Source organism: Cajanus cajan, chromosome 9 (genome assembly GCF_000230855.2).
Source record: "Cajanus cajan strain Asha chromosome 9, NIPB_CcT2T_4, whole genome shotgun sequence".
NCBI classification, from domain to species: Eukaryota; Viridiplantae; Streptophyta; class Magnoliopsida; order Fabales; family Fabaceae; genus Cajanus; species Cajanus cajan.
The window spans coordinates 23,600,830-23,627,343 of record NC_138525.1 but is presented as its reverse complement, the minus strand read 5'-3'; the positions used below and the strand labels follow the sequence as shown (position 1 = coordinate 23,627,343).

Genomic DNA, 26,514 nt, shown 5'->3' with positions numbered 1-26,514 from the left:
TGTTTAAGTCTATTAATAATTTTTTTATATGTTAATTTAGAAAAAACAGGGCAAAATAAAAGTAATTAAAAAAAATAAAAAAAGGAAAAATAGGTGTCGTTATGAGCAGCGATACCTTTTTTGTTTATTTTTTATTTTATAAATATTTAAATTTTATTTTATTTTTCTGTGATTTCTTTATTTATATATTTAAAAAAATCATTTAAAAAAAACGCACACAAAAAAAATTATTTTGTTTTTTCCTTTTGCAGATTTATTTTAATTAACTGAAGGAAAAAAATAAAAAAACACACAAAAAAAATTATTTAAAAAAATGCACGCAAAAAAATAAAACTGAGAAAAGAAATATAAATAAAAAATGCACAAAGTAAAGGGAAAAAATATAGAAAAACACAAAAATAATGAATTACAAAATAACTTTTTTTTAAAAATACTGGAAAATAAATCTGGAGAAAAAATGACCCAATAACAAAAAAAAAACAAAAATTTTGAAAAAAAAAACTGAGGTAGTTATGGGCCATAACGACTTTTTGTCGCTATAGCGCATAACGACTTTAAGTAGACAAAAGAAACGAAAAAAAAATAAAATAAAAAATAAGGTCGTTATGGCCTATAGCAACATCAGTTTTTTTTTTCTTCAAAATTTTCATTTTTTTTGGATTATTAGGTCATTTTTTTTCCTCCAGATTTATTGTACTTGTTTTTTTAATTAATTTTGTAATTTATTTTTTTTTGTGTTTTTTTACCTTTTTCCTTTCACTTTTTTTTGTGCGGTTTTTATTTATATTTCTTTCCTCAGTTTTATATTTTCGTGTGCGTTTTTTTTAAATAATTTTTTTTCTGCATTTTTTTTTATTTTTTTCCTTCAATTAATTAAAATAAATCTGCAAAAGGAAAAAATAAAAGAAAAAATATCAAATATCAAATTAACTAAACAAACAAAATAAAAAAAGTTGTTTCTATATTTATCTTTTCTGTAATTTCTCTATTTATATATTTTATTTTATATATTTATTGTTGAGTTTATTTTTTTCTTTTTATGTATTTAAATATTTAATTAAGTGGCGCCATGGTCTATAGCGACACAATGTCGCTATAGGTTATAATGACCTTATTTTTTTTCATTTTTTTAATAATTTTTTTACTTAATTTCTTAATTTGTAATTTTATTTTATATTATGAGTTTAATATAAATATAAATTTATAATTCTGTTTTATATATTTATCTTTTCTGTAATTTATTTATTTATATATTTTATTTTATATATTTAAATTATTTCTTTCAGTTTTTTTTTAATGTATTCAAATATTAAAATAAGTGGCGCTATGGTCTATAGCGACATAATGTCGCTATAGGCTATAACGACATCCTTTTTCATTTTTTTTAATTATTTAACTATTTGTTTTTTTGGTATTTTATTTTATATTAAAAATGTGGCGCTGTAGGTTATAACGACTTCATTTAAGCTATTTTGTGTCATCATAGACTGTAACGATATTGTTAATATGACTTTTTTGGAGTTAAAAAAATCCACATGTCAATGGTATCACTATAACCCATAATAACACGACACCATAATAAAATGCCCTAAAAGTATATATAATTTCATAACAACCCAATTTATATAAATAATTCGGAAAAGTACCCCAAATTATTCAATCAGCCAATTTATATAGTATTTTGACTTAGGTAAAAACTTAAAACAAGTACTCTTAAAGAGGCACGTTGCAAGGTTTCATTGGTGAAACCAAACTGCCCCTCCACTGTGTGTCAGAGGCATTGCCTTGCCACGCAACTTGACCACACGTCATTCACTTTCCCAAACTGAGCGAACCAGCTGTATTCACAATCAACGGCTCGCCATCGCTCCTGGCTCAAACACCAGATAAATCAACGCTCCAAAATCTCCAGACATCAACTTTTGTGTCAGTTTGTTGTCAGTGTCGCTCCACCCTTACCCTCTTTTATCCACACTCTCTCCTCACCCTCAGGTGCTATTCACTGTTCCCACTCCTCTCACTACACTCCTTAGGGTTCTCATTTCCTCCACTATCGCTGTTGCAATTCTTCGCTGCTTTTGGGGAATGCTAGCGATTCTGAGAGATGGAGAGCGCGTGCCGGAGGAAATGTGATTCGCCGTTTCACCCGTCGACGTCTGCCACGGTTTCGTCTGCGCCGCCGCGGGTAACTCCAGTGTGCTCTTTTGGATTTTTTTTTTCGTTTTCGTTTGAGCTGTCTCTTTCTGTGATGTTGATTTGCCTGTGCGTTTCGGTTGCTACAGTTTAATGCCATGATGAACGTGCTTTTTGTTAATGTTCTTATGTAGAAGCTTTGTAAAAGCTTTGTATAATCGTTTGTTTTCGTCTATGATGCACCGATACGATACGCATATCGGATACGACGGCGATACGATTATTTAAAAATATATAGGATACGATACTTGTAAGATACGTGTTCATCAAGGACCAATAGTTTTATGTTTCTATATTAAACATGTTTATATATCTTATTTAGCTGTAATGGATATTTCATAATTTTTCAAAAATTTGAACACTTTATTGATATATATCACTAATAAGTATCGGTGAAGTATATGAAAGTATCAAAATTGAATAAAATTTTTATAATATTTTTAAAGGCTAGGATACTTCATTGACACGTATCGGTGAAGTATCCAAGAGTATCGTGTCGGATACGTATCGGATACGGATACGTGAAGCAAATTGAAGTATCCGTGCTTCATAGGTTTTCGTAAATTGCGTTGTTCCATTGCAGTGTACTGTTGCATTGTTCGTCGCGATGACATTGTATAATGTCCGTAATTATTTATTTATTATTATTATTAATTAATTAATTAATAATAATAATATTAATAATTATTAGTAATAGTAGTACCAGTATAGTTTGATGAGTGATTTTTATCAATTTACTGATACTTTTTTATATGAACCAATGCAATTTAAAGGAATTATGTATTGAGTCAAGTGATGCGTGTAGTGGAATTCTTTTTCTCATGTTTATTGAAGTTTCGAGTTCTTTACGAGATTCCAATTGTTGAAATGGAATCTTGATGGAGTCTTCATGAGTTGAATCTCCATGATCTTGATTTTAACTTCTCCGCGGATCCTTGAAGATTATCCAAGGAAGAGTAGCAAACAAGAGAAGCAATGTTGACCAAGGATGAGCCAAGAGTCTCGAATAGAATTAGGAGTTCCTAAATCTACTAAGAGAAAGGCTCAAGGTGACTAGAAGAAAGGTTTCTTCCTAGGGTGACTTCGGTGGAGAGAAAAGAGCTTCTAAGAGAAGTAATTCTCATTCAATATGCCAAAGTGTGTACATGATCCGGCCATAGTGAATTTGTAGGCTTAGGAAGTGTGTGTGACAAGCTAGACTTGACCTAAGGTTAAGTTAAACCATGGTATGGTTTAACTAACTTTAGGCGCCAAAATTTGAATGTTTAAATTCAAATTTTGGTGCCAAACCGGTCACCCCCCATGTGCTACTCAATTTGAATGTTATTTAGCATGCATTTGAGAGTAAATTTCGGTCACCCCATGTGCATGAGTGCACATGGCCGAAATGCTCTCTAAATGTAATTTAAATTGAGATGCACATGAAACTTCTCTTTAACCTAAATTCAAATTACAATGAAATGAAATTCCTAGACTACTTGGCCAAAATACAAGGCCCAAAAACAAATACAAGCCCATTGGGCCCAAACCTAATCTACATGGGCTTTATGTTATAGCCCAACTAAAAAGAACTATGGGCTTTTCTTTAGCACTGACCCATTCTTCATGTATCCTCTTGGCCATAGCCTTAGTAGTTGGGCCCTTGGCCCATGGGCCTCCATCAAATGTACTCGGAATGTGTCTATGTTTGCATGCATATACTTTTTTTGAATTAGTAAGTGGTAATTCATGTGTAATAGTGATTAATTATTTGCTGATTTTTGTAATGAAATTTAAGTTGAGATACTGCAGTAGTTTGATCCAGTACACTAATTTTAGTAATATTATCGTCCTAAAACAGTCCTTGGGAAGTGGTAAAGCCTCTTTCTTTGGAAATTATGTATCTGATCTGGCTCTGCAGGTTTCTAGCTTTGAGTTTAAGAATTAAATGTTATAAGAGAACTTATGTTTGGAATTATGCTATTGTACTTAATTCTTTTTAAGGCTTAAATGCATTGGTCCATGAGGATAACAGTTGCGCAATTTTAGTGTCTCAAATTTTAATTTTAGTTCATCAGGTATTGCAATTGTGTAATTTTAGTCTTTCAATTTTTAATGGAGCAATTTTAGTCTCCTAATTATTGCAATTGTATGATTTTAGTCTCTCAAGATCAGTTATACTAATTTTGATCTGTTTAAATTACATATACTAGTAATTTTAGTAATGATAAATGTATATCATTTAATACATGAATGAAAATCTCACAATTGTGATACACGAGGGACTTGTTCAATTTGAATCTTAGAGACCAAAATCGTATAATTGTAATACTAGAGGATTGAAAGCATAATTAAACTTTTTATTTTATTTTTTTTTATTTTATTTATAATAATATTGGTGCTGAAAATGGAGAAATAGTATTTGCCATCTGTTATTGGAAATTTATGACATTGGTGATGAACTGATGAGCAGAAGGGGTTTACATCTTGTTTGAAATTTGAAGTTGTATAACCTCTTTTAGAGCAATAGATTTTCATTCAACTTACGTAAATGCTATTAATAAATTGGTTTGTTTTGGGTCTCATGACTGCTCCTTACACAGTAATTGTGAATGATTCAGGCGGCCTATGGTTTAAATTTGTTTTATGTGGTGGCTGCTTCTGACTAGTAGTGGTAATCACTGGCCATGTGATAAGGAAATAGTATCTTCAAGATTCTTTTGGATTAGCAGTCTCCTCTTCATCTGCAACCAATGGAGTATGAACACTTCGAAATAGTGGCTTACCTGTGTTGGACATTTTGAATAATCATAGATGCATTTACATTTTTTTTCTGCTTTTATTTTTGAACTTTTATAGTATTATTATAGATAAGTGGCAATACTACAACAACTAATGCCCTAATGCTCACTTCTAAACTGTGATTCTCTCTTTTGATTTAAGGTTTGTGTTTATGTTTAATTTTATACTTACATATTTTGTATTTTAGTTATTAATGTTCTATTTTTTTATTTTTAATTTACAGTACTCCTGCATCTCTGTTGTTATTGCATCCATATCACATATTGTATCTGTGCCTTATAGTCTCCAGCTGTGCATGTATGAATTCTACACCTTTTATATAGCACTTGATCTTTTAGAATATGTTTCATGTTTCACTTGAGATCAATGTGTTTTATTAGTACTCTTACTATTTTTTAACTCCCTTTCTCTTGCTTTTTCCTCTAGAAGGAGATGAATGCAAGCTATTGTCTTTATCCACAAGTTGCTCATGGTTTAAGATCAAAATTTGTTGAAGGGAAGCAGGGCCCTGTATACCCAAGCTTTCCTCACTCAACCACCCATGGATCAGGCGAAGATGATAGTGGAAATTCATTTCTGGCTCTCCTTTATAGTCCTCCATCCTTGTTACAATATGACTTCCAGGATTTGTCTGATCGCAAACTTTGCATCTCATCTGGTGATTGTACTGCTGCTATTGGGAATTCTGTTGTTCCTTCTATAGAAAGGGGAACCTTCCGAACGTCTGGTCTGGGGTTGATAACAGAAAATTTAATTAACCATAACCTGCAAAGTTGTGTGAACACTTATTCTGGGCTTTCGTCCAGGGGAATGGTTGGTCTGAATAATAGTAGTAATTTTGTCTTCCATGATATTCAGAGTAGCAATACTGCTACTCAGCCCACAGTTCCTGGTGATGAGAAATCAAGGGAGTCTTTTTCTTCTCCAGGTCAATGCCTAGGTACAACCCCTGCATCTAGTCTAAATGTTTGCTGCTCAGATATGCAAACTACACCAAACATGGCTTTAGAACTTTCATCTAAGTCGACTTCCTTTATGAGTGGTTGTCCTCGTGTGTTCTGCATGGGGAAAAGTGAGTGAGTGCTAGAAGAATTATATATTTTCCTTTTAGTTAAGGTTTATCCTTGGTACATATATTGACGACTCATATTTCTATTGTCAATTTAAAGGTGGCCATCTTCTTCTTAGCAATACAGGGCTTCTTGGTATTGTTTGCTCATGCCATTGTTGTCACATGTCTGTTCGTAAGTTTTGTGAGGTAAGTTCTGTCAAAACTGGTTCTACTCTAGCAATGATTAGCCACACCCTTGTTGAATGATTAACTTCACATGTTCTGCACAGTAAGTGCTTAATGGTTTGTCTGTCTAATATTGCAGCATTCAGGATTACATGGAGTTGACCCAGGGGATGCTGTCTATGTGGAAAGTGGGGAGACCATTTCTCAATGGAAGAAGCTATACTTCTTGAGATTTGGGGTAAGATGTAGTGTAGCTTTCATGCAATTTTTTGGTTGATGTTTCATATACATATTGTTTTTGTGTGTGGCCGTGGGCTTCTCGAGATGAGTGTTCCTGCTGGATCTTTAACTTATTATTCCATTGGGAATTTATCAACTCCTAGGAAAAAATATCTTTCTATGGTGCTGCTTATTTATCCCCCCTAGTCAATAATGACTTACGAGGGTTTCAAATGTCTTCTAATGAATCTTTTGCATTGTTTCAAGTTTTTAAAGGATTTGGGAATGCCATTTGTTCTGGTCCCTAAGATTTTATTTACTTATTTGAAGCTTTCTCCCAAATGGAAAGTTTCTAACTATTCAAAACTTATGTTTATTGTTTTCAGTGTGTTTGGTTGGAGGGAAATGAAGAGGAGGGAGGGATTTTTTTAAATTTTTTTTCCTTGTTGGGTTTTAATATTTGGAGGGGAAGAGGGGGCATGAGGGAGCTAAAATTATGCCTTTCCTATTTTTTTCTTCCCTCCAATATTGGAAGAATTTGTAAAGAAGGGAGAGTAATTTATAATTTTTTGGTCTGTCCAAATTAAATTGCCTCGATATTTTATTTTTTTCTCATCTTCTCCCTTTGTATTTACTTCTAAGGATTTAAATGTATATTATCTATTTATTCCTTCCCTTCTCTTGCAAATCAAACAAAGTAACATATCCCTCGCTTTCCCTCACCTTCTCTTGAATCATACTAAACACGAAGACCTCTCAATTCCCTGCTCTCCCCTTCCCTCGTTTGAACCAAACACACTGATAAAATTCTCTAATTGGTGTAGTAATCTTTATTTTTGTTCATAACCTTTGATGGGATGTTAAATTAATGCAAAGAACTATGATTGCCATGGTATTGAGATCTAGACCAGACTGGCAAGTTTGACCAGAAAACCTTTTAACTGCCCACATGTTTGGTTTGGTTGTGGCGTGAAAACTTATTGGAACAGGGATAAATGAGCATATTTTATTATTGAAATTGGTGGTTCTTGGTGCAATGGTGTGGCAGTATGTAAGCCAAAACATTATTGCACAGACATAGCCATAATTTGCCAATGACATGCAAGAAATGAAATATATGTGCTACTTGTTCTTGAATTCTGCCAACATACCAATGAATCACATGAAAATGAAAATAGATGTTTTACCATGCGCTCATTGTCTAACATTGATGGGCAAGGAAGCACACCAAAAGCCAAACTTTTCCTTTGCTACAAACTATTATACCTTGCACCCAACTTTCTGATAGATAACATGAATGTGAATAAAAAAGAAAATCAAGTATTTAGCACATCTTTAATTTAATATTTATATGAACTCATGAATGACTTGCTGTAAACATGAATCAGAAAAATATCATTTTATAAAACAAAATAAGTTTTAAATTTATATTTTTATGTAAATGTCACTTACAAGTTGCATTTATTTATTTAAAAGGTATAACTTAGATTGCATTTTTTTATATAGTTTCTGATAATTTTTAATATATATATTTTTGCCAAACATTTTTTTAAAGTCCTGTTTGACTCATTTAGAGACCATCCACCAACCCATGAACTACATTTCTGATTCAGTCATTCCTATTTTCAGAACATTGATGTGCTTAGTTCAAGTACATTGTTATATGGGGTAAAATAGCAACTACATAGTAACAATAATAACTTTAGAAACTTGACTTTAGACACCAGACAATCCAAATATGCTATTCTTATTAGTTTGTTCATATAATGATTTAATTCATCAGTTATTTGTTCATTAGGGCATTGTTGTACTTATTGTTCTGCACAGTGACATTTATTTGGAGCTCTAGTTAATATTAGAATAAAACCATATTTTAAACTCAGCAAATTTTGATAAATACGTACATTCATTTTATCTGTCCTTTTATTGTTGTTGGCATTGAGAGATGAATCTCTTAGTTGCATGTGTTTGAAGCAACGAGAACATTGGGTGGTGATACTTTTATGATGCTTTAGATTAGGTCTCTGGGAAATGAGAATGAGTGGGACTGGCCAGAAGTATTATCAACAACAGGCAGTCTGATGAAATCCAATGCATCTGCGTTTGATATGTCCAAGACTAATTTGTCTCATATGTTGAGTTCATCTGCAGTCATGTTAAGGTCTGGAAAGTATTCTGACTATGTTATGTTTCCAAAAAATGTTCATACGGACCACAATTTATTTATTGGTGCATTGTCCAGAAAACAAGCGACAACAATCCAGGATGATTGCAACATTCCACTCAAAGGTTTCACTGGTATTTCACAAAACAGCTTGTATGATCAGTTGAAAAACCAGTTAATGGAATCTAATTTGGCTATGTGTACAACTGCACCAAACTTTGTTGGAACTCAACTGGATAATGATTGTCAGCCTATACCTACTTTCTTTGATTCTCTAAAAAGGAAAGGAATTTGGTCAACTGCCTACTCTTCATTGGAAACTCCAACAAGCCTTTTGAAAGACCATGATTGCATCAAAAAGCAGAGTGCAAAGGATGGTCTTGTAGGCAGAGATGCAGCTTCCTCCAATGCTCATCTTAGGCTTGGTCAACCACCTCAGACGGGAAATCCACTTCCATCATTTATAGAACCACTGCTGTTTAATGCTGTTGCCAGTCCTCCAAAATTGCAACCTTTGAAGCAGATAATTAATAGTGCGTTGAATCAATGTTTTGTATTTTAGCTGATTGTTTGAGTGTTTATTGTATCTATTGTTTATTTATTCAGTGTTTACTCCTTTTGTTTCATTTTAAAGAAACCTCTTGACAATGTACTTTGTACATTAGATGCAGACCTCAGCAGGGTGGAGGAATTACAGAATAATTTTAGCTATGTTGCTGATTCGTTCAAAATGGTTGAAGAAATGCCTCAGCTTAAACTCAGGAACTCTATGTCTGCTGTTAGTAATGCTCCAGGTGCTGTTAGAGCTAGATCAGAAACTAATAGTGTGGCCAAGGGTTTATCATTTTCATCATTCTCACAATTTGATAATCAACCCAGGGGAAAGACAAAAGCTAGTGAAAATTTGGGTAATGATGACAACCCTATCATGCCCAAGAAACTGTATTCTGATTTTAGTAGCAAACAGTTTGGTTTTACTAATGTTCCCTGGAATTGTAATGGTCACGCAGGAAGGCAATCGAATAATTGTGGTTTAGGGACCAATAGATATTTACACAATGATAAATGGGCAAGCTTTCCGAAAGACTCTTGTGCCAAAATGAATTCTGGATTTGGAATTGGTCAGTTAATGGACTATCGAAGCTCCATCACAAGAGCTGTAGGTGGCAGTGATAACTGTATTTCAGTTGTTAATACAAAGATAATTGAATCAAGCTTGCCATCATATTTATCTACTGGTGCAAATATTTTGCATCATTCAAACAATGTATCTGCTTTTGGTCGAGAAAAACATGTGACTCCACAGACATCCATTCCATTTGAAGGGATTTTGAAAGGCCTTCCCGAGCATGTTTCAAGTTCTGTGTCAAATCAGACTCCTACTTTGCCACAGCAGCAGGGCATTAATATGGATGCTCATTTGCTTGATGAAAACACGAGGTTGCTTACATTGGCACAGGTACTAGAGTTATCTAAGCAACAACATGCATTGTATTTTAATAATATGAATCAAAAGCAAGGGAGACCAAGCAGTATTTCAAATGTTCAGCATTATATGTATGAGACTTCAACATCTGAACAGGACACTTCTGGCGCAACATTGAAATTGACCCAAAATAGAGGGATTTGTGGGAATCTTGAGAGTAGTGTTGGTTTAGAGAAACTGGCTTCCCTCACAGGCAAGCACAATGTATTTTTTATTTTCCCCAATTTTTACCGGTGTTTTTAGATTTTGATTTTGCAGATTGTGAAATTTCAACTTTATATATATATATATATATATATTTTTTTTTTTTTTTGTAGCATGCACGGTTAATTGATTGTCCTTCTTACAGGTATGAACATGTATTGTGATTTGTCTGGCCTGGCACCAATACCTTTACATTCTAAAGAAAAGGAATCGCAATGTAAACATTCCTATGATCTTCAAAATAAAGAGCCTTCTTTAAGGTGATTGCACACAACTATCATGTTAATGCCACTAGGATATTTGTGTTGTATCTTTCTGGAAAGTAATCTTTTGCTTTGATTTTAAAATCAGCCAGTATGTTCAGTTTGCAACTTATAATTTTGGCATCTTATTGAATATCCTCCCCCTCCCAATCCAATTCTATTATTAGGTAAGGGTTATTGCTGTTTATTTAGCTCTAGAAAGATGTGATAGAAGATGATGAGGGGCCATTTGGGAGAACTTATATGGAGCTTATTTGGGCTTATGAAAATAGGTTGTGATCCCTATAAGTTCTTTTTAGTTTATTCAATAGGCTTCCTGGTGAAGCTTGTGAAATAAATTGGATTTTGCTTACTTTTTTTGATAAGTTAGATGGTCAAATTTAGGAAATAAGCTTTCACGTGGTAAAAACTTATTAAATAAGTGCTTAAGAAGTTGTTTACTCATACACGGTAAATCTCAGATGTGGTAGGCTGAATGAGATGGGATTGATAGTGAGAAATGAGATAAATTGGAGGGAGAGAAAGGCATCTTGTTGAATTACTCAGAAGAAACCTGTCCTGTTATAAACCAATGATCTCATTAAACCTGAACCTTTCCTACAAGCAAATGATTTTAAACTTGTTGAGTTAAATATGCGAGGGTTTTTGGGGTTGGGTAATTAATTCAATGGCTTTGCTAGAAGGACATCAATGAAGAATTGCAGGATGTTTTAAATCTTCTTGGGAAGAAACACCACCCATTGGCTTAATCTAGGATATATCATTGACTTTGTGGAGCAGAATCTTGGCTGTTTTAAATTGAGAGGCCTAGCTTACGGTTGTGTGCAGAATATGTTTATGTGCTTGTTTTGTTTCGTGGGAAATAAATAAACTGACAAAGTTCATACAACTAGGTGACTTAACTCGTGGTATGAGATTATGTGTTTTAGGGCAAGGATCAGTTCATATTAATGAGAATAGCAGTGTTATATTTTGCATTTCATGTATTCTGTATCCATTATCCACAGTCAAGGACAGTTCATCTTAATTTAATGATGGATTTTCACCTATCATCAAAATAGTTATTAGTGTGCTTTGGTGACACAATAGTGTGTACTGTAGACTGAATGTAACAGAGGTTGCATTGCATTTCACTTGTGTAGAGTGGTGATTGTGGCCTGAATCACTAGCCAGATGGAAGACAAATGATTGTCGTTATTAACAGATCATTAAATTCTTGTCTTGCCCTCTGTTTCATCTACCTGTCAGATTTTTAAGGCAACTTTTGAAATTTCATGTTTGCCCACATCAGAATAAAAATAGGGTTCGAAACCCTTCTTCAGAGAATGACTAACTAGGTTGCTTCTCTGTCCAAGCTCCAAAACCCATCTCTCACTTCCTGGAGCAACCATTGCTTTTCTAGATAGGGTTCAAAACCTTTCTTATTGTAATTACATGATACTATATGGCATGTAATTTGTCCTATTTGCATTTACATTCTTTCAGACAATGCCAAACATGTTTTATGGTGGCTCCCTTTACATTTGTTTGGTGGTGATTGAGTCTCTAGATTAAGACTGTGTATCATTAATTATGATATGTATTTTTCTTATATATAGTGGCCATCCTATAATTTGCTACCCTGCTATAGCACTTTAGGCGTTAGGGATTAACCACTCTGCATCATTATTCAGTATTGACTATAATGCCTGTTATTTTTTTCAACACTTTTGGATGAATACTGCAACTATTGTTCTTTTTCTTGTAATTTCTTCACAAGCGACTTTAGTGAATAGTTTTCACCTCAGCATATTGTTTAAATTGACTTCAAATGTCTAGAGAAAGTTATCTTCTAAAGTTTGGCATTTTATCTATAAGTGAATAAGTGAATGTGGAATTATTGGTTTTCTGAGACGTTGATATAGATATATAGGTAAAATCAGACAGAAGAGTGAATGAGAAAGGAACTTGAACTTATAATTTATTGCAATAATAGGGTATTGCAGTTTTCTTTATGCTGGGATAAACACCTAAAACTGGTAACTGTTGAAAAAAAAGGCTGCTGGGCTTTGTTTATGCATGTCAATTTTTGGGCTTTTAATTAATAAACATTTATTCCTTTTCCATTCTTTATGCTGTCTTGTCAGATCAGCAACCTGGGTTCCATTTATGGTATTGTCTGCAAACTTTTCCGTCCACTGGGGTTAAACATCTAATTATTTGTTACTTTTTCTCTCCATCAATTTGATGTTTCAGCCTTGGAATAAACAAAGATAATAACAGATCAAGTGCATGTGAAAAATGCTCCGAGCATCCATCCAATGTATGTTTGGGAGGCAAGCACCCTGGTGCAGCTCGGGTAAACTGTTGCAGAAGCAATTTTTTCTCCAGAATTGAACCCGTTTGTTATAACTTAAAGCAACAACTTGCAAATGCCAGTGGTGAAACTTCGTTGAAGATGGCTTCAGATTTAAGTAGAGATCCGTTGAAGGACAAAAATATCCACTTCCACCTTGAGCAAGGTGGGAAGTTAGATGGCCGAGACTCAATCAAAATTGGCTTTCATACACCTCAATGGAGAGATGTGCCGGGTAAGATCAGAAAAGCAGTTTGTGATGCAACATCTTTAGATCAGACAGCTACTGGTTTGGATTGGGAAGGACAAGATGGTGTTCAACTTGAAAATATTTCTATGAAACGCTTCAAAAGAACTATTGATATTGGAGATATGTCAAAAAAGAAAGAAAGTTCTAATGTTTCTTCTGGATGCTCTGTTCCTGTGGTTACTCGGGCATCTGTGGAGGTTAACAAAGTTGATTCCTGTACTGATGATGCTGTAGGCACTGGCTTTTTCAACAACCTTGTAGTTGATGAAGGGTCAGGAATTGTTCAAGACTTGTCGTCAGATTTGGTTGAAAGTGAAAGAAGTGATCAGTTTGTTGTCTCAACTTGTGGGAGTTACTTGAAAAATGAATATCCAAGAGTCTTAAACGATCAACCATGTTGCAATCTCCTTGATGATCTTAAACTGTTAGATTCCTTGATATGGAGGAAAGGACGGAATCAAAATCATTATCTGTTTTCTGCTAAATGTAAAAGTAATCAATCCCAAAATGTCAAGAAGGGCTTCAAAGGAAAAAAGAGGAAGAGAATTGAGGTGAGGATTCCAAATGCTTCATTATCTTCTGGATCCCCTTCCTTATTGCATAAAAGGAACGGTGAAGGTGCTGGGATTTCTAATTCCTCTTCTAGTTTGTCAAAAGAAATGCAAACGCATTCTTTGTGTAGCCCACAAAAATCATCTGACAAGTCTTCTTTTGTTCAACCTTGTAACAAACAAAGGCATTATGCATTTTCATCCAAATTTTTTTCTCGCAAGAATCATCTGAACCAGCATCACAGTTACAAAGTTGGCTCTGAGTCAGAATCAAATTCTAATGCTGAGTTTCACACGTTGCCTGGAGTTTCTGGAACAAAGAAATTAAAAAAGGATCCTACTTCTGATTGTTTTGAGCAGTTTCAAATGCAAGAAACAGTCTATGAGGAACCTGAAAATGTGAGGCTATTCTCTTGCAGGAAGAGAAATGCTCATAGAATCACAAGGCCTGTAGTATGTGGAAAATATGGTGAAATATCTAATGGGCAATTGGCTGGAGGATTGCAAAAACCAGCAAAAATTGTCTCTCTCAGCAAGGTTCTTAAATATTCCAAAAGATGTATGGGCCATGCAAATGGAAAACCTAAACTGACCTCAAAGAAGAAATGGAAGAGATTGAGCATGGGAACTAGTAGTGGGAACCCTGGTTTAGAAATTAAGGAAGGCATTAAAACCCGAAATACAATAATTTGTAATGAAACAAATGTTGATGTGTCTATGGAAGATTTGGAGAGGGGTGGCAAGCCACCTGTTGTTTACGTAGGGAAGAAAGATGACAAGGCTAAGCAGGTTGATAGTGTTGGAAATAGTGCTAATGTTCCATTGAGGGTGAAGAGCAAGGAAGTTCGGAAACAGCGTAGCATTAATGAACTCATTGCTAAAGGTGAATTGAGAAAAGCTACATGATTACTTTTCTAAATAATATCTATTTTTAGTAATTAGTAAATTAAGTAAAAAGAAACCAAGAATGATGAGTTATGGATTATTAACGTACTCATTTGGAGTAGTTTAGTAATTAGTTTATTGTTCATTCCTCGACTTGAATGCTGGTGTTCATGCTTGGAGTTCCAAATCCTATGAAGATGTTCCACAAGGTGATTTTTCAGATGTTGGCTAATATGGTTTGTTTTATTGGCTGTCATTATTCTACCAAACCTTGTTACTTGTGCTGTGACTTCTTCAGGAGTCTAATAGTGCGACGTATCAGCGACGCTTTATTAAATTTATACTACCTTATTTATTTTGTTCTGTGGGTATAGATTGTTATATATACACACGCCTACATGCACACCCTCTACATTTGAAATATGGTTCCATGCTTTACTTAGTCTCTTCTATAGGTGTTTTGTATGTGTAGAGAATTAATTTCCTTAGAAATGCCCCCTCACAAAGGTTTTTAAATTCATGGCAGAAACCAAAGTGATGGATATGATGAATTGTGTTCAAGACAGGGAGCCTGATTTGTGTAGCACAAGTAGAAAGTGAGCAAATCACAAGTCTTATTTGCTTTTTATGTTTTAGAAGTATTCCATTTGAATGCCTATTCTTTCTTTTATGTCGATATTCTTACTGTAAGTGTCTCATTGCTCTTGCAGCTCTATTCAAGGTCACACAAGCATATTCACCATAAATTCAGATGCTTTCTGTTGTGTGTGTCGAAGCTCAAGCAATGATAAATTCAACTGTTTGTTGGAGTGTAGTCAATGTCTACTTAGAGTATGTTATTAATCAAGTAAATTCAATTGTTGAACTGTTCATATTCTTTGTATGAAGTAAGTGTTTAATACTATATCCTTTTCCTTGTCTATTAGGTGCATCAGGCTTGTTATGGTGTTTCCACATTGCCCAAAAAAACTCGTTGGTGTTGCAGGCCATGTCGAACAAACTCAAAAAATATTGTATGTCCAATAAGCATTTTGAAGTTTCCATTTGATTTCAGTCCTGATATAGGATAACTTTCTTTTTTGCTTCCCTTTCTATAAAGCCACTCATCTTCAAATTTTATACTTGTTAATGCCTTTTTTTTCTTTGCCTCCATCCATACCCAAGATAACCTCATTCAACTTTTGATTGATTAGTCCTGACTATTTGTGATTCCTCTTCCTGTGTGTATGTAGCTATTTATATTTAGTTCCTTATTTAGGAATTAATTTAACACTTTTCATAATTTTCATTTTGGTTGTGTCCAACATCAAGGCTTGTGTCCTATGTGGTTATGGAGGTGGAGCCATGACTCGAGCAATAATGAGTCACACAATTGTAAAAAGCCTCCTGAAAGTGTGGAATGGTGGGGAAGATGGTATGCCTAAGCATACAACTTCGGATGATGTTTTCAAAAAGGAAATATCTGCATTTCCATCCTCAAAAGCTAGATTAGAAGTTGATCAAGAAAGTGTTTTGAAGCTCAAAATTGTTGATACATCAGCAACTGATCTGGGGAAAGTTCAAATATCAACAAATTGCATACAACACACTCTGACCTCTATTTCTAATTTCAAGGTACATAACAGCATTACAGCAGGAGTTCTTGATCCAACTGTTAAACAATGGATTCATATGGTTTGTGGGCTTTGGACTCCTGGAACAAGATGCCCTAATGTTGACACCATGAGTGCTTTCGATGTATCTGGTGTTTCACGACCAAGAGCAGATGTGGTGAGTATCTGTCATTGCTAATTTTGTGCCAACTAATTTCTGAAGTAGCACAAATATTATTGTTCTTAATGGATTCTGATCCTTCTGCCATCATTGGTAATTTTGTTTGATTGCTATTGTCTGTTTACATGGTAATATGTGTATAAAGTGTATACTTTATACTGCCCTATATTTACTGTATCTTTGTATTTCCCACATTGATGACACACTAGTTTATAAATTGAAAACACTGGGTATAACTTGAATAAGCCTTTTATGGAATACAGTCACTTGGGACTTCTTTGTTTCCTCCTTTTCCTGTCGTGTTACACAAAAGGCAATGATTAATAAGGTCTAGTCCCTCCTCCCAATAAGTTCTCAAATTTGTGCCTTTTTCAGGGTTAATTTACTAGTTGCTACACTAGTTATTTTCACGTTCAGGTGTATATGGATAAGCCTTGGATTGATTGTTGGGTCTTATATGTGGGCTTAGTAGTTAGTTGAAAGTCTTAATCCATTGGATTAACACAGGACACTAGATACAATGCAATATAGAGTTGAAATAAATTGGATGGTGGTAAACTGTGAAAACAAAGAAACATATTTTGACTGCAAGCTGACTTAACAAATTTATGTAAGGTCAAACTTATTTATGTACATCACGCCAACAATTTACAGTTTTAACATTATTTTGTGGCATTTAGTATTTGCTCTACTTTTCACTACATTGTTTCTCTCAGGTTTGTTCCATTTGCAATCGACCAGGCGGTTCTTGTATAAAGTGCAGGATTGTTGATTGCTCTGTGAAGTTTCATCCTTGGTGTGCTCACCAGGAGGTAATTTTCTGTTAGGTGGGAGTTTGCATTATACAACTTTCTGCCATTGATGTAGTGGCTTCAATTAAACTATTTCAGAAACTACAATTTTTATATCCGAGGTTGGTTGTCTAATGATATCTGTTCTCTGGGAAAATGTGCTTGTATCTCTCTTACCAAAACATTATTAAAAAAATTGAGATCTATGCTTCCCTACCACTAGCTGTGCCTAAGGATGTTGCCAAGGTTTTTCAGGAGTTTGTTGTCGGGATTCATGGGAGTATTCTTGATCAACAGTCCAATATACCTATTTCTTAAACTGTCTAAAGTATATATTTATGACTAGTAAGGGCAATACGTGTAGTTGGGTAACTTTAATCCCCATTTATTATTTTTAAGGACTCAAGTCTTCAGTCTGAAAGTAGTGTAAGCTGCTATTTGAGAGGTAATTGCAACATCCTGGTGTAGAATGATAGAAGAAAACATTAGAGGGGTTTGTAAATTAATGTAATCCAATGCAAATCTGACACCCTTATATATTGCAATAAGCAATTCTAGTTTAGAAGCCAGAGGTCAGAGGAAAGTCTGGGGGAGCTAATGAGTTTGAGAGTGAGCTTTGGATGAGTTGCGGTTGTGGCCTCTGTTAATCCCATCAAAACATTTGGAGCTTGGATCAGAATTGCTCCTGTGAAGAACACAATTGTGTGCCTCTACGTGTTGAATTGCAATTTTAACTTTCATGTTGAACTTTGCCCCATGTTAATCACGTAGATGCTCTTCCTGGTTTGGGAAGTATTTTTCAAATGGCAGGTTATTTTGATTTTGGTAGGATTTCATTGAGTTATCAGTGTATATGGGATGATAAATGGGCATTACTGTGGCATGCATTTTCTTTTTCTTGGGTTTGATACGTAAGATGAGTTATCAAGAATTTCATTACCAGCTAGCTATATTGTATTGAATTTTAAACATTATGAAATCTACTGGCAATAAATATTTGACAACATGCAATGAGTGTTATATCCATTAGGTTACCAAATCAATTGCGTTTCAACTTCTTTTGCAGAACCTATTGCAAAGTGAGACTGAAGGCATTGATGACGACAAGATTGGATTTTATGGAAGATGCATGCTTCATACAATTGAACCTAGAAGTCTGTCTATATATGATTATATTGATGAAATGGGCAGTCAAGAAGAAAAGGAATTCACCTGTGCCAGGGCAGAGGTATTTTCTTCTTTCATGGTGTTTTTGGGATCTAGGGTGAATTGGGGGACCATTTGAGTGTTATTTTAATTTTTTGGATGATTGACTTGGAATGATATTAAATGTCTTATTCTGGATTATTGTAGGGTTACAAGGGCCGTAGATGGGATGGTTTTCACAATAATCACTTGCAAGGTGGATGCCTTGTTCCTGAGGAGCAGCTAAATGCTTGGGTTCACATTAATGGGCAGAAATTATGTTCTCAGGGACTGCCAAAATTCCCAGATTTAGATATTGAGCATGATTGTCGAGTATGTTTAAGTTGTATTATATGGCCTCCATTTTATTTTATTTTATGGATATTAGATTTGTTTTGATGAAATAGAAGTTTTAAAAATCTTACTGGTCAGTAGCTGGTTGAAATATTAGATCTAAGTATGTTTTCTTGGGATGTGCAATTAATACTTAATATATGACAATGTGCTTGATATGTTAGGATTAATTTCCCCATTTCCTCATTATTACTTAATATTAATTACCATATTTGTCTAATAATTTGTTTCTTATTTAGTTAGGATTATGATTAGTACAATTGTTAATGCTGTACATTGTAATATATCTCAGTTAATATTGATTTAATGGTTCATTGTCGTTTTTCTCTCTTCTATGCTCTACTTAAATCCCCATATTTTCAACATTGTTCAAGTCATGAAGATCAGGTTTTTAGTTTTCGTAACAAAAATTGCATATCCATAGACATTGGACTTCTTACTTCAGCAGAGCTTAAACTTAAGGTCTTGGAAAACAAGTTATTTTATTATTGTATGCTTGGCTTTGTAATATTTTTGGGTAAGCTTATTGTCCTGAGTATCAAATGTCCTACTATCTACAGAAGGAATATGCTCGGTACAAACAAGCAAAGGGATGGAAACACCTTGTTGTATATAAGTCCCGAATTCACGCTCTTGGTCTTTACACTTCACGATTCATTTCCCGGGGTGAAATGGTATGATGTTGGTCTACAAGTGTTTATATGCCTCTCCACTATGATTGCAAATATGATGTGTTTCTTGTACCTCTATAGGTTGTTGAGTATATTGGTGAAATTGTGGGGCTGCGTGTGTCTGATAAAAGAGAAAAAGAATATCAATCTGGAAAGAAACTTCAGTACAAGAGTGCCTGCTACTTCTTCAGGATAGACAAAGAGCATATTATTGATGCCACGAGGAAAGGGGGGATTGCTCGATTTGTTAACCACTCCTGCCTGGTATATTACTTTTAAGTTTGACTCTACATTTGTTAGTTTTTCTTTTCGTTTTTAGTTTTGTCAAATTTAGTGTGCATTCATTAATGCCTGTGTATGCTTATCGTTTGCATAAGCTTGTTAAGTTGTCTGGGGGTAGTGTCCTTCAATTATATAAGTTACGAATGTTGAGTGTTGGTGATTTTGTCCAAAAAACTAAGCATGAATAGGCAAGAACCGTATTCTAATCGATTTTTATGCCAATGCATGCTGCGTACATAAAATTTGAACTCTATACTCGAGCAATTCTTTCATCTATCGTTGGTATAACACATGTCCATGACCGTTGAAGTCTTAGTTGATGTGATGTGTTTTGACTATAGCCACTGTTTCCACTTGTACTTCAATTCAGCATTCTAACAAATGTTCATTTATATGATCAGCCAAATTGCGTGGCAAAAGTGATTACTATAAGGCATGAGAAGAAGGTAATTTGCTAACTTTTGTTCAATATGGATTCGTTGAAATATTCTTGCATACTGATGGAATAACTTTTTGGTTTTTGGTTTTGAAGGTTGTCTTCTTTGCAGAGAGGGACATATTTCCTGGTGAAGAGATTACGTATGATTACCACTTTAACCACGAAGACGAAGGAAAAATTCCTTGTTACTGCAATTCGAAAAATTGCAGGCGCTATATGAATTGACTGGTAATTGTAAATGATATGCGTTTTATCTGTGGGCCACTTGGGAGTATTCATGAAAGTTGGAATTTGGAGATGTATATATTTAGAATGCATTCACAACGCGATCTCCATGGAGGTGCTAAAATTTTGCTCTATAGCTTTTTAAAACGAGCTTCTCCTTTTTTACTTATCGGTTTTTTAGGTCGGGAATGCCTTCAGGATTAATGAAATTAAGGTGAATGAAGTTTTAATAAGAAATCATATAATAGCAGCAGCTGAACGCAAGCATTCTGTCAAAGCACCCGTGACACACCACAGGTTTGTCTCACGTGCAAGCCACAACTATATACGAAGAATTAGATAAATACAAAGCAGTGACGTGTACAATTAATTTCCTTCCACCATGTGAAATGGCCATAGGTTCAACTTCAAGGTATTCTCCAACGATTTGTAACCACTTTTAGAGCTCCTATGACCACCAATTTGGAATACTTGCTGTAGCCTCATTCACCATTTTTACGAGAGTCACCTGTAAATGTTAAATGAATTGTTAAGGTGTGCATCTAGAATTTGAAAATCTTGGTCCAAATAATGTTGGGAGAAAGTTCTCCAGAGGTGACTCTTCTAAACTCGGAAACCTACTGAAAGGTACGATCAACCCGTGTACATAAGTTTTTTGATAGATGTGAGACAATTTTCAAAACTAATTGTTAACGAGATCATGTAATTGTTTTTTATTTTAGAATTTTTTTAATAAAAAATTGACACTATTAGTCCCTATAAGTTGAAGCAATTTTTACATCGATGCTATAATCTATTAAAATATTTTTTAATAATGCCATGGGGTTGTGACACGCTCACACCTATTCTTTATTGGGTAGAGGGGTGGTAGAGGTGCTCCCAAACCCAAAGGCACCGGTGACATTAAAAATAAAAAATCGCTCCTAGTAGCGATATGTTTTTCTTTTAAATTTAATTATTTAATATTTTTATATTATTTTATTATTTATTTATTTTAATCTGAATGTCACTAATGCACACTTTATATTATTTTATTATTCAAAATTTTTTATTTATCTAAATGTCACTTTTCTTTTTAAATGATTAAAGAATCACACTTTTAAAATAATTAAAATTAAAAAATTGTTGCTATTTTGTCGCAGTGTGCATCAGTGACATTCAAATACAAAATTTAAATAATAAAAGGCTTAAATATAATTTTAGTCCCTCAAATTTAAGATAAATTTATTTTTAGTCCTTCAAATTTAAAATGATTATTTTTAGTCCCTGTAATTTTTAAAAATCTTATTTTAGTCTCTTAGGTCACCAATAACATTTTTGAAAGTGACTAATTAAGACAGTTATGCAATATCATCCGAATTTAATATGATATTTTCATTAATAGAGACATCAATAGATAAATTTTATGCAATAATATTTGATAAATTTCTTAACAAAATTTGAATATAAGGACTAAAATAAGATTTTTTAAAATTACAGGGACTAAAAATAACAATTTTAAATTTAAGAGACCAAAAATATATTTACCCTAAATTTGAGAGACTAAAAACATATTTAAGTCATAATAAAATAATGAATTAATATAAAAATATTGACAATAAAATCTAAAAAAATTAAAACTAAAAAAAAGTGCCGCTGGTGCCTATAGTGGCAACTTAAACAGCCCCTTTCTCCAATAAAAAATAGGTGTCTTAAAAAAATATTATGTTAATAGGCTGCAGTGATACATGGGCTCGACATAGAAATGACTGTAGCGTATAGCCACGATAATAATGTTACATATAACAACTTGGATAAAACTTGGACATAGTTAGAATTGTTCTTTGTTTAGAATTAAAATTTTAGTTTATTATATAATTATAGTTAATGTAAATGTTATTAAAAATATATTTATATATATTATTAAAATAAAATTTTAACTTTGATTGAAAATAACATTAATCACACTTGAAACTTAAGTTTTGTACTAACAACTTTCATATTAACACCACCTGACACGCTACAGCCAATTTTTTGGTTAAAAAAATCTAAAAATAAGTTAATTACGTGACAAGAGTGACCAACGACACCCTGTTGATGACCAAAAGTGAAAATTTGTTGAAAAGCATCCACTCTTCACTAAGTAGTTTTGAAAAGTACCCCACATTTATAAAAAGTCTACCAAAATATTTACCGAAAGGCAAGAAGGCAAGAACTATATAAAGAAAAAGCAAATAATATAGTACAGTGAGAAGTGAAAACATACCACACTTTCTGGAACACCGGGTGGCGGCAATGTCAGATTTTTTGGAGGAGCAACTTTATCATAAGATCTTTTATCAAACCTCCATTCTCCAATCTTTCCATAGGTTAGCTCACCCTAAATACATTACATCATGCATTGAGTAAAATCAGTTTTCCTTCTTTTCATCTTTTTCCTTTCTTCAATGAAAACATCAGAATAAAAATGTGTAGAAGCTTAATTTAAGCACAGTACAGTACCTTCATTGAATAGTCACAACCATAAGTGTAGTGAATTATGTATGTCTTGCCAATTTCTTTGTCCCATGGAGGCTGACACGCATAAAAAACACAAACAAATTTCAGTAATGTGTCTTTTACATAGATGTAGTGTAATGTTAAAAAATGAAAAGCAACGAAGTATTAGACCAGAGCCTTCAAATTGTAATGAAAACGGAAAATGAATACAGCATTATTGTCGCACTATTCAATGTAATTTCCATAGTGTGTTATAGACATTAACAAGAACGAAGCATGCAAACAGTTTTACGTTTATATAGGACAATTTTTATTTTATTTTATTTCAAAAGTAGACATCATAGAATTTATTGTTTCTTTATTTAAATATGATTTGGATAAACAAACTTCAATAAGGCAAGTTTGAATAAGCCTCTAGCTCATAAAAACTTTTTAATTGTAAAACCTTGATTAGCCTCTTAAGTTTATAAATGCTTATTGAAATTTTTATCTAGATTGATTCCTATCAGATATCAGTGCTCATTTAAATGGCTGCACAAGACTACTGTTTTAATTGGGATTCAGTGTATCACATTACTGAACATCCTAAAATATACTATTTCTTATATTATATATTGTTCTAAGCTTAAAGAGTAACAGTATCACATATTAGCATATGAGAACCTTATTCATACTGGACAGTAGAAAAAAAAAATACAAAAGAGAACCTTATTGAACCTGAATCATGAAGTCCTTGTATAATATGTTTCCAACACCATGAAGAGCAGATGCAACAGCATAAGCATACCTAAACCAATGATACAAAAAAACAACATAAAAAGTCAAGTTGTTGTAACGTTAATAAAGGATTATATGGATGAGAGAAGGAAAGCAATAAAATTACATTTCAAGCACCCATCCAAAAGCTTTATCGGTTTCAGGATCTTTCTTCATTGCCAGGGAAACATTCATCCAAGTGGGAGCAATCTTCTTAAGTGATTCCTAACATTCCTCCACACAATTAAAAAAGTGCCCCAAAATCAAGAGTACTTATGATTGTCACAGAAAACTAATTGACAGATACCTTCCCAACAATAACAGGTGAATTCCCAATTGGATCAATATTGGTTATTGGTCCCTTCTCCTCGGGGAAATACTTCCTTAGCACTGTTTCATACTTCTTAGGCTCAATATAAAAGAAAGGGAATGCAGCTCCTAGCCCATCTCTGGCTAAGTTGGGTATAGGTTTGACAATTATATGATCTGGCTCTGCCATCAATATGTAACTGATATACAGTACTAAAAAAAGTCAACAAAATCCCAAGAGGGAGAGAAAATGATTCTAGACTTGAATATAGAAATTTAAGGTTAAACAGCTCATACTCTTCTTTGATATCTGCTTGTTGAAGCCACTGTACAAATGCCCATGGTCTATTAAGGACAATGTAACCCTGTCATAGAGTAGAGATGAGTAAATCCACAAGAATAAGGAATGAACTATAGATTTTGATCCCTAAAGATGTACCTTACTTTGCTTATATGTCTAGTCATTGACTTAAATTGATTTTATTCCTTACATTATTAATTTATTCAACCCATTTATGATAGGAACTAGCATTTCATATTTTAAATCTGAAACAAACATGCTTAAATTTCCAACAAACATTATTTTGCCCTCCAAGAATCTTATAATTTGATTTGGGCCTAACTCAACAACAAAACCTAGTTCTTAGGTAAACATTGTCTCTTATATATTCTATTTTGAGCATATCAGTCCTCAGATCTCCACTAGACCTCCCTAATGCTGAATATCGGATATCTCAAGCATGAGATTTCTTATAATTTGGACTTAAAGTCTAACTTAACCCTATAAAATCAATTTATAATACAAGAATTATCCAAGCTTTCCAATACTCCCCCGGTGACCAAGGCTACCATCTTAGAGCGTGGCTAATCAGGAGCACCAATAATGGGTCTAGAATAGGATCTTATACTATCTTCGAATTTGGACTTAAGGACTAAATTTTACAAAACTGATTTGTAATTTGAGGATTGTCCAAAACTTTGCAATAAGATTTACAAGTCTCTTGACATCCATGGGCGGTTCAATAATAGCTAACTCAATAAACCCTATAATAACTACTAGTATAAACTTTGATACTATCTTACAGTTTAAGTTTGGGGCTAACTCAACTTCAAAAGCTAGTTCATGTTTATGGGTTGAGGATTATCCCCTATTTATGTACAATATTCGGACTATATCACTAGTCAACATCATGAGATCTCCAACAAAGAATATAAGTGCAATCATTCAGAAATTCAAGCACCCGTATGAACAAAAAACCACTTGATTTTAATTTTGATAAATTTCTCAATCAATTATAACAATACACATGACTTTCATAACAATTAATACCAAAAAAAAAAAAGTCAACATACAAACATTCACATGTGTTGGATTGGATAAGACATGAGAGTCTAAAACTTTTTACATTGTGAGACACCCCCCGCCTCCCCCCAAGAATAGTACATTTACACAAATCACTCAGAAACTGAAGCCCCCCATATCAAAATTTGCTCTTTTTTCCAACTTGTGAACAATCACATCCACAGTGGTAGTAGAGAAACACTGAAACACAACCCACAAAACAGAATGGTGGAAGAAAGAAGAGAATTGAGAAGCAAAACCTGATCCATGCCAGCAGGCAGAGGCTGAGCAACAAAGGTGGGGATCTCATCCATGAACTGGTCAGGCTTCCCAGAGTGAAGGATCCGAGTGAAGCCACCCATCCCAGAATCAGGCCCATCCTTGAACTTGTTGTACCAAAAGTACATTACTCTGCACTGCCACGTGTTGTAGACAGAGTCAGAGGCAGTGACCGCAGTGTGGAAAAGCCTCTTCTTGGCCTCAGAAGATGATGATCTGTGGAGTGGCATCTTGATGAGGGGATCCACCTTAATTGAAGGGCGAGAAGGCCCTGGAAAGTCTTGCTTCAGAGGGGCATTCGCTGAGATGATGATGTTGTATGTTATCAGGGCCACTGAGAAGGTTATCAGAATCGTGAAGAACAAATTGCCACACCCCATTTTGATTTTCTTGCGTCTTCTCTAATCTGCAGAAGCAGAAGCAGAAAAAAGGAGGATCTTGGTTTATAGAAATTCGAGAGTGATTGGATTTGACAATAGAGGCGGCTTAGTCATGCTATTACTAATTCTCTCCTGTGTCCAGTTGGTGATATTGAAACTCCAAAAAGTCGTCTCTATTTTCTTTTTCTTCTTTTTATCAACAATAACAATAATAAGAAAATGCCACTGATTTATACTTTTTTCTCTTTTTTTTTAGATTATGATGTTGTTGGCAAAGTGAGTAGGGTCAGCCATCGCCATCGAAGGCGAGATCTCTTTCAAAAATGTTTTCCACTTGCATTAATTATTATGCATTGATTTTTTTTTGTTTTTATTTTTATTTTTATTTTTTAGGAAGCTAAACCATTTTTCTTGTAAAGACTACTCCACCTGCCCAAAAAAATTTTATCTATTGCTTTTAAATATTGTTAATAAATATTTTGAAATAATAGTAAGGTTAAAGTACTTTTTTTTTTTCACAAAAAGTAACATTTTGTCAAACAAAAAAAAGTGTTAAGTTAGTTATTAGATGTTATAACAAGTTAATTTTTTTTGTCAACTTATCAAATTAATTTGGTGGATTTAACAATATGTGACAAACTAACCAAGTTTATAGTTTTTAAAATTAATTTGGTCAATGTGT

At 33.8% G+C, this 26,514-nt stretch overlaps 2 protein-coding genes across 10 annotated transcripts; one reads left to right on the top strand and one right to left on the bottom strand.

The window, feature by feature from the left end:
- The first annotated feature begins 1,817 nt into the window (after positions 1 to 1,817).
- Positions 1,818 to 20,457, top strand: LOC109815338 (uncharacterized). 9 transcript variants are annotated; one of them, XM_020380047.3, is made up of 20 exons: positions 1,838 to 2,185; positions 5,401 to 6,046; positions 6,144 to 6,232; positions 6,351 to 6,449; positions 8,446 to 9,127; positions 9,260 to 10,053; positions 10,177 to 10,273; positions 10,430 to 10,544; positions 12,783 to 14,566; positions 15,095 to 15,164; positions 15,279 to 15,399; positions 15,495 to 15,581; positions 15,880 to 16,338; positions 17,058 to 17,153; positions 18,199 to 18,360; positions 18,486 to 18,650; positions 19,232 to 19,345; positions 19,424 to 19,606; positions 20,026 to 20,070; positions 20,157 to 20,457. In XM_020380047.3, exons 1-20 carry the CDS (start codon positions 2,105 to 2,107, stop codon positions 20,286 to 20,288), a joined length of 6,021 nt encoding a protein of 2,006 aa, XP_020235636.2. In that variant the 5' UTR covers positions 1,838 to 2,104; the 3' UTR covers positions 20,289 to 20,457. The 9 variants fall into 9 exon arrangements, with proteins under 9 accessions (XP_082919429.1, XP_020235636.2, XP_020235635.2 ...); XM_020380046.3 differs by having other exon boundaries at positions 1,839 to 2,185; positions 9,260 to 9,502; positions 9,605 to 10,273; XM_020380045.3 differs by adding an exon at positions 5,198 to 5,271 and having other exon boundaries at positions 1,839 to 2,185; positions 9,260 to 10,273.
- A 31-nt stretch (positions 20,458 to 20,488) lies between these two features.
- On the bottom strand, positions 20,489 to 26,024 carry LOC109815340 (Hyp O-arabinosyltransferase-like protein). Its single transcript, XM_020380049.3, has 8 exons — positions 25,434 to 26,024; positions 24,129 to 24,196; positions 23,830 to 24,031; positions 23,650 to 23,747; positions 23,484 to 23,553; positions 22,770 to 22,841; positions 22,534 to 22,647; positions 20,489 to 20,796 (listed from the first exon to the last, which is right to left on the bottom strand). Exons 1-8 carry the CDS (start codon positions 25,830 to 25,832, stop codon positions 20,737 to 20,739), a joined length of 1,083 nt encoding a protein of 360 aa, XP_020235638.1. The 5' UTR covers positions 25,833 to 26,024; the 3' UTR covers positions 20,489 to 20,736.
- Between the last annotated feature and the right edge of the window lie 490 nt (positions 26,025 to 26,514).

Bases quoted from the DNA above. Each gene is read 5' to 3' on its own strand.
- LOC109815338 (XM_020380040.3), top strand. From the start codon at position 2,105: ATGGAGAGCGCGTGCCGGAGGAAATGTGATTCGCCGTTTCACCCGTCG. The intron at 15,165-15,278 runs GTGAGCAAATCA...TTGCTCTTGCAG, and splicing joins TTGTGTAGCACAAGTAGAAA to CTCTATTCAAGGTCACACAA. The intron at 15,400-15,494 runs GTATGTTATTAA...CTTGTCTATTAG, and splicing joins GTAGTCAATGTCTACTTAGA to GTGCATCAGGCTTGTTATGG.
- LOC109815340 (XM_020380049.3), bottom strand. From the start codon at position 25,832: ATGGGGTGTGGCAATTTGTTCTTCACGATTCTGATAACCTTCTCAGTG. The intron at 24,197-25,433 runs GTTTTGCTTCTC...ACTCTATGACAG, and splicing joins TGCCTGCTGGCATGGATCAG to GGTTACATTGTCCTTAATAG. The intron at 22,648-22,769 runs GTACTGTACTGT...TAATGTATTTAG, and splicing joins GTTGTGACTATTCAATGAAG to GGTGAGCTAACCTATGGAAA.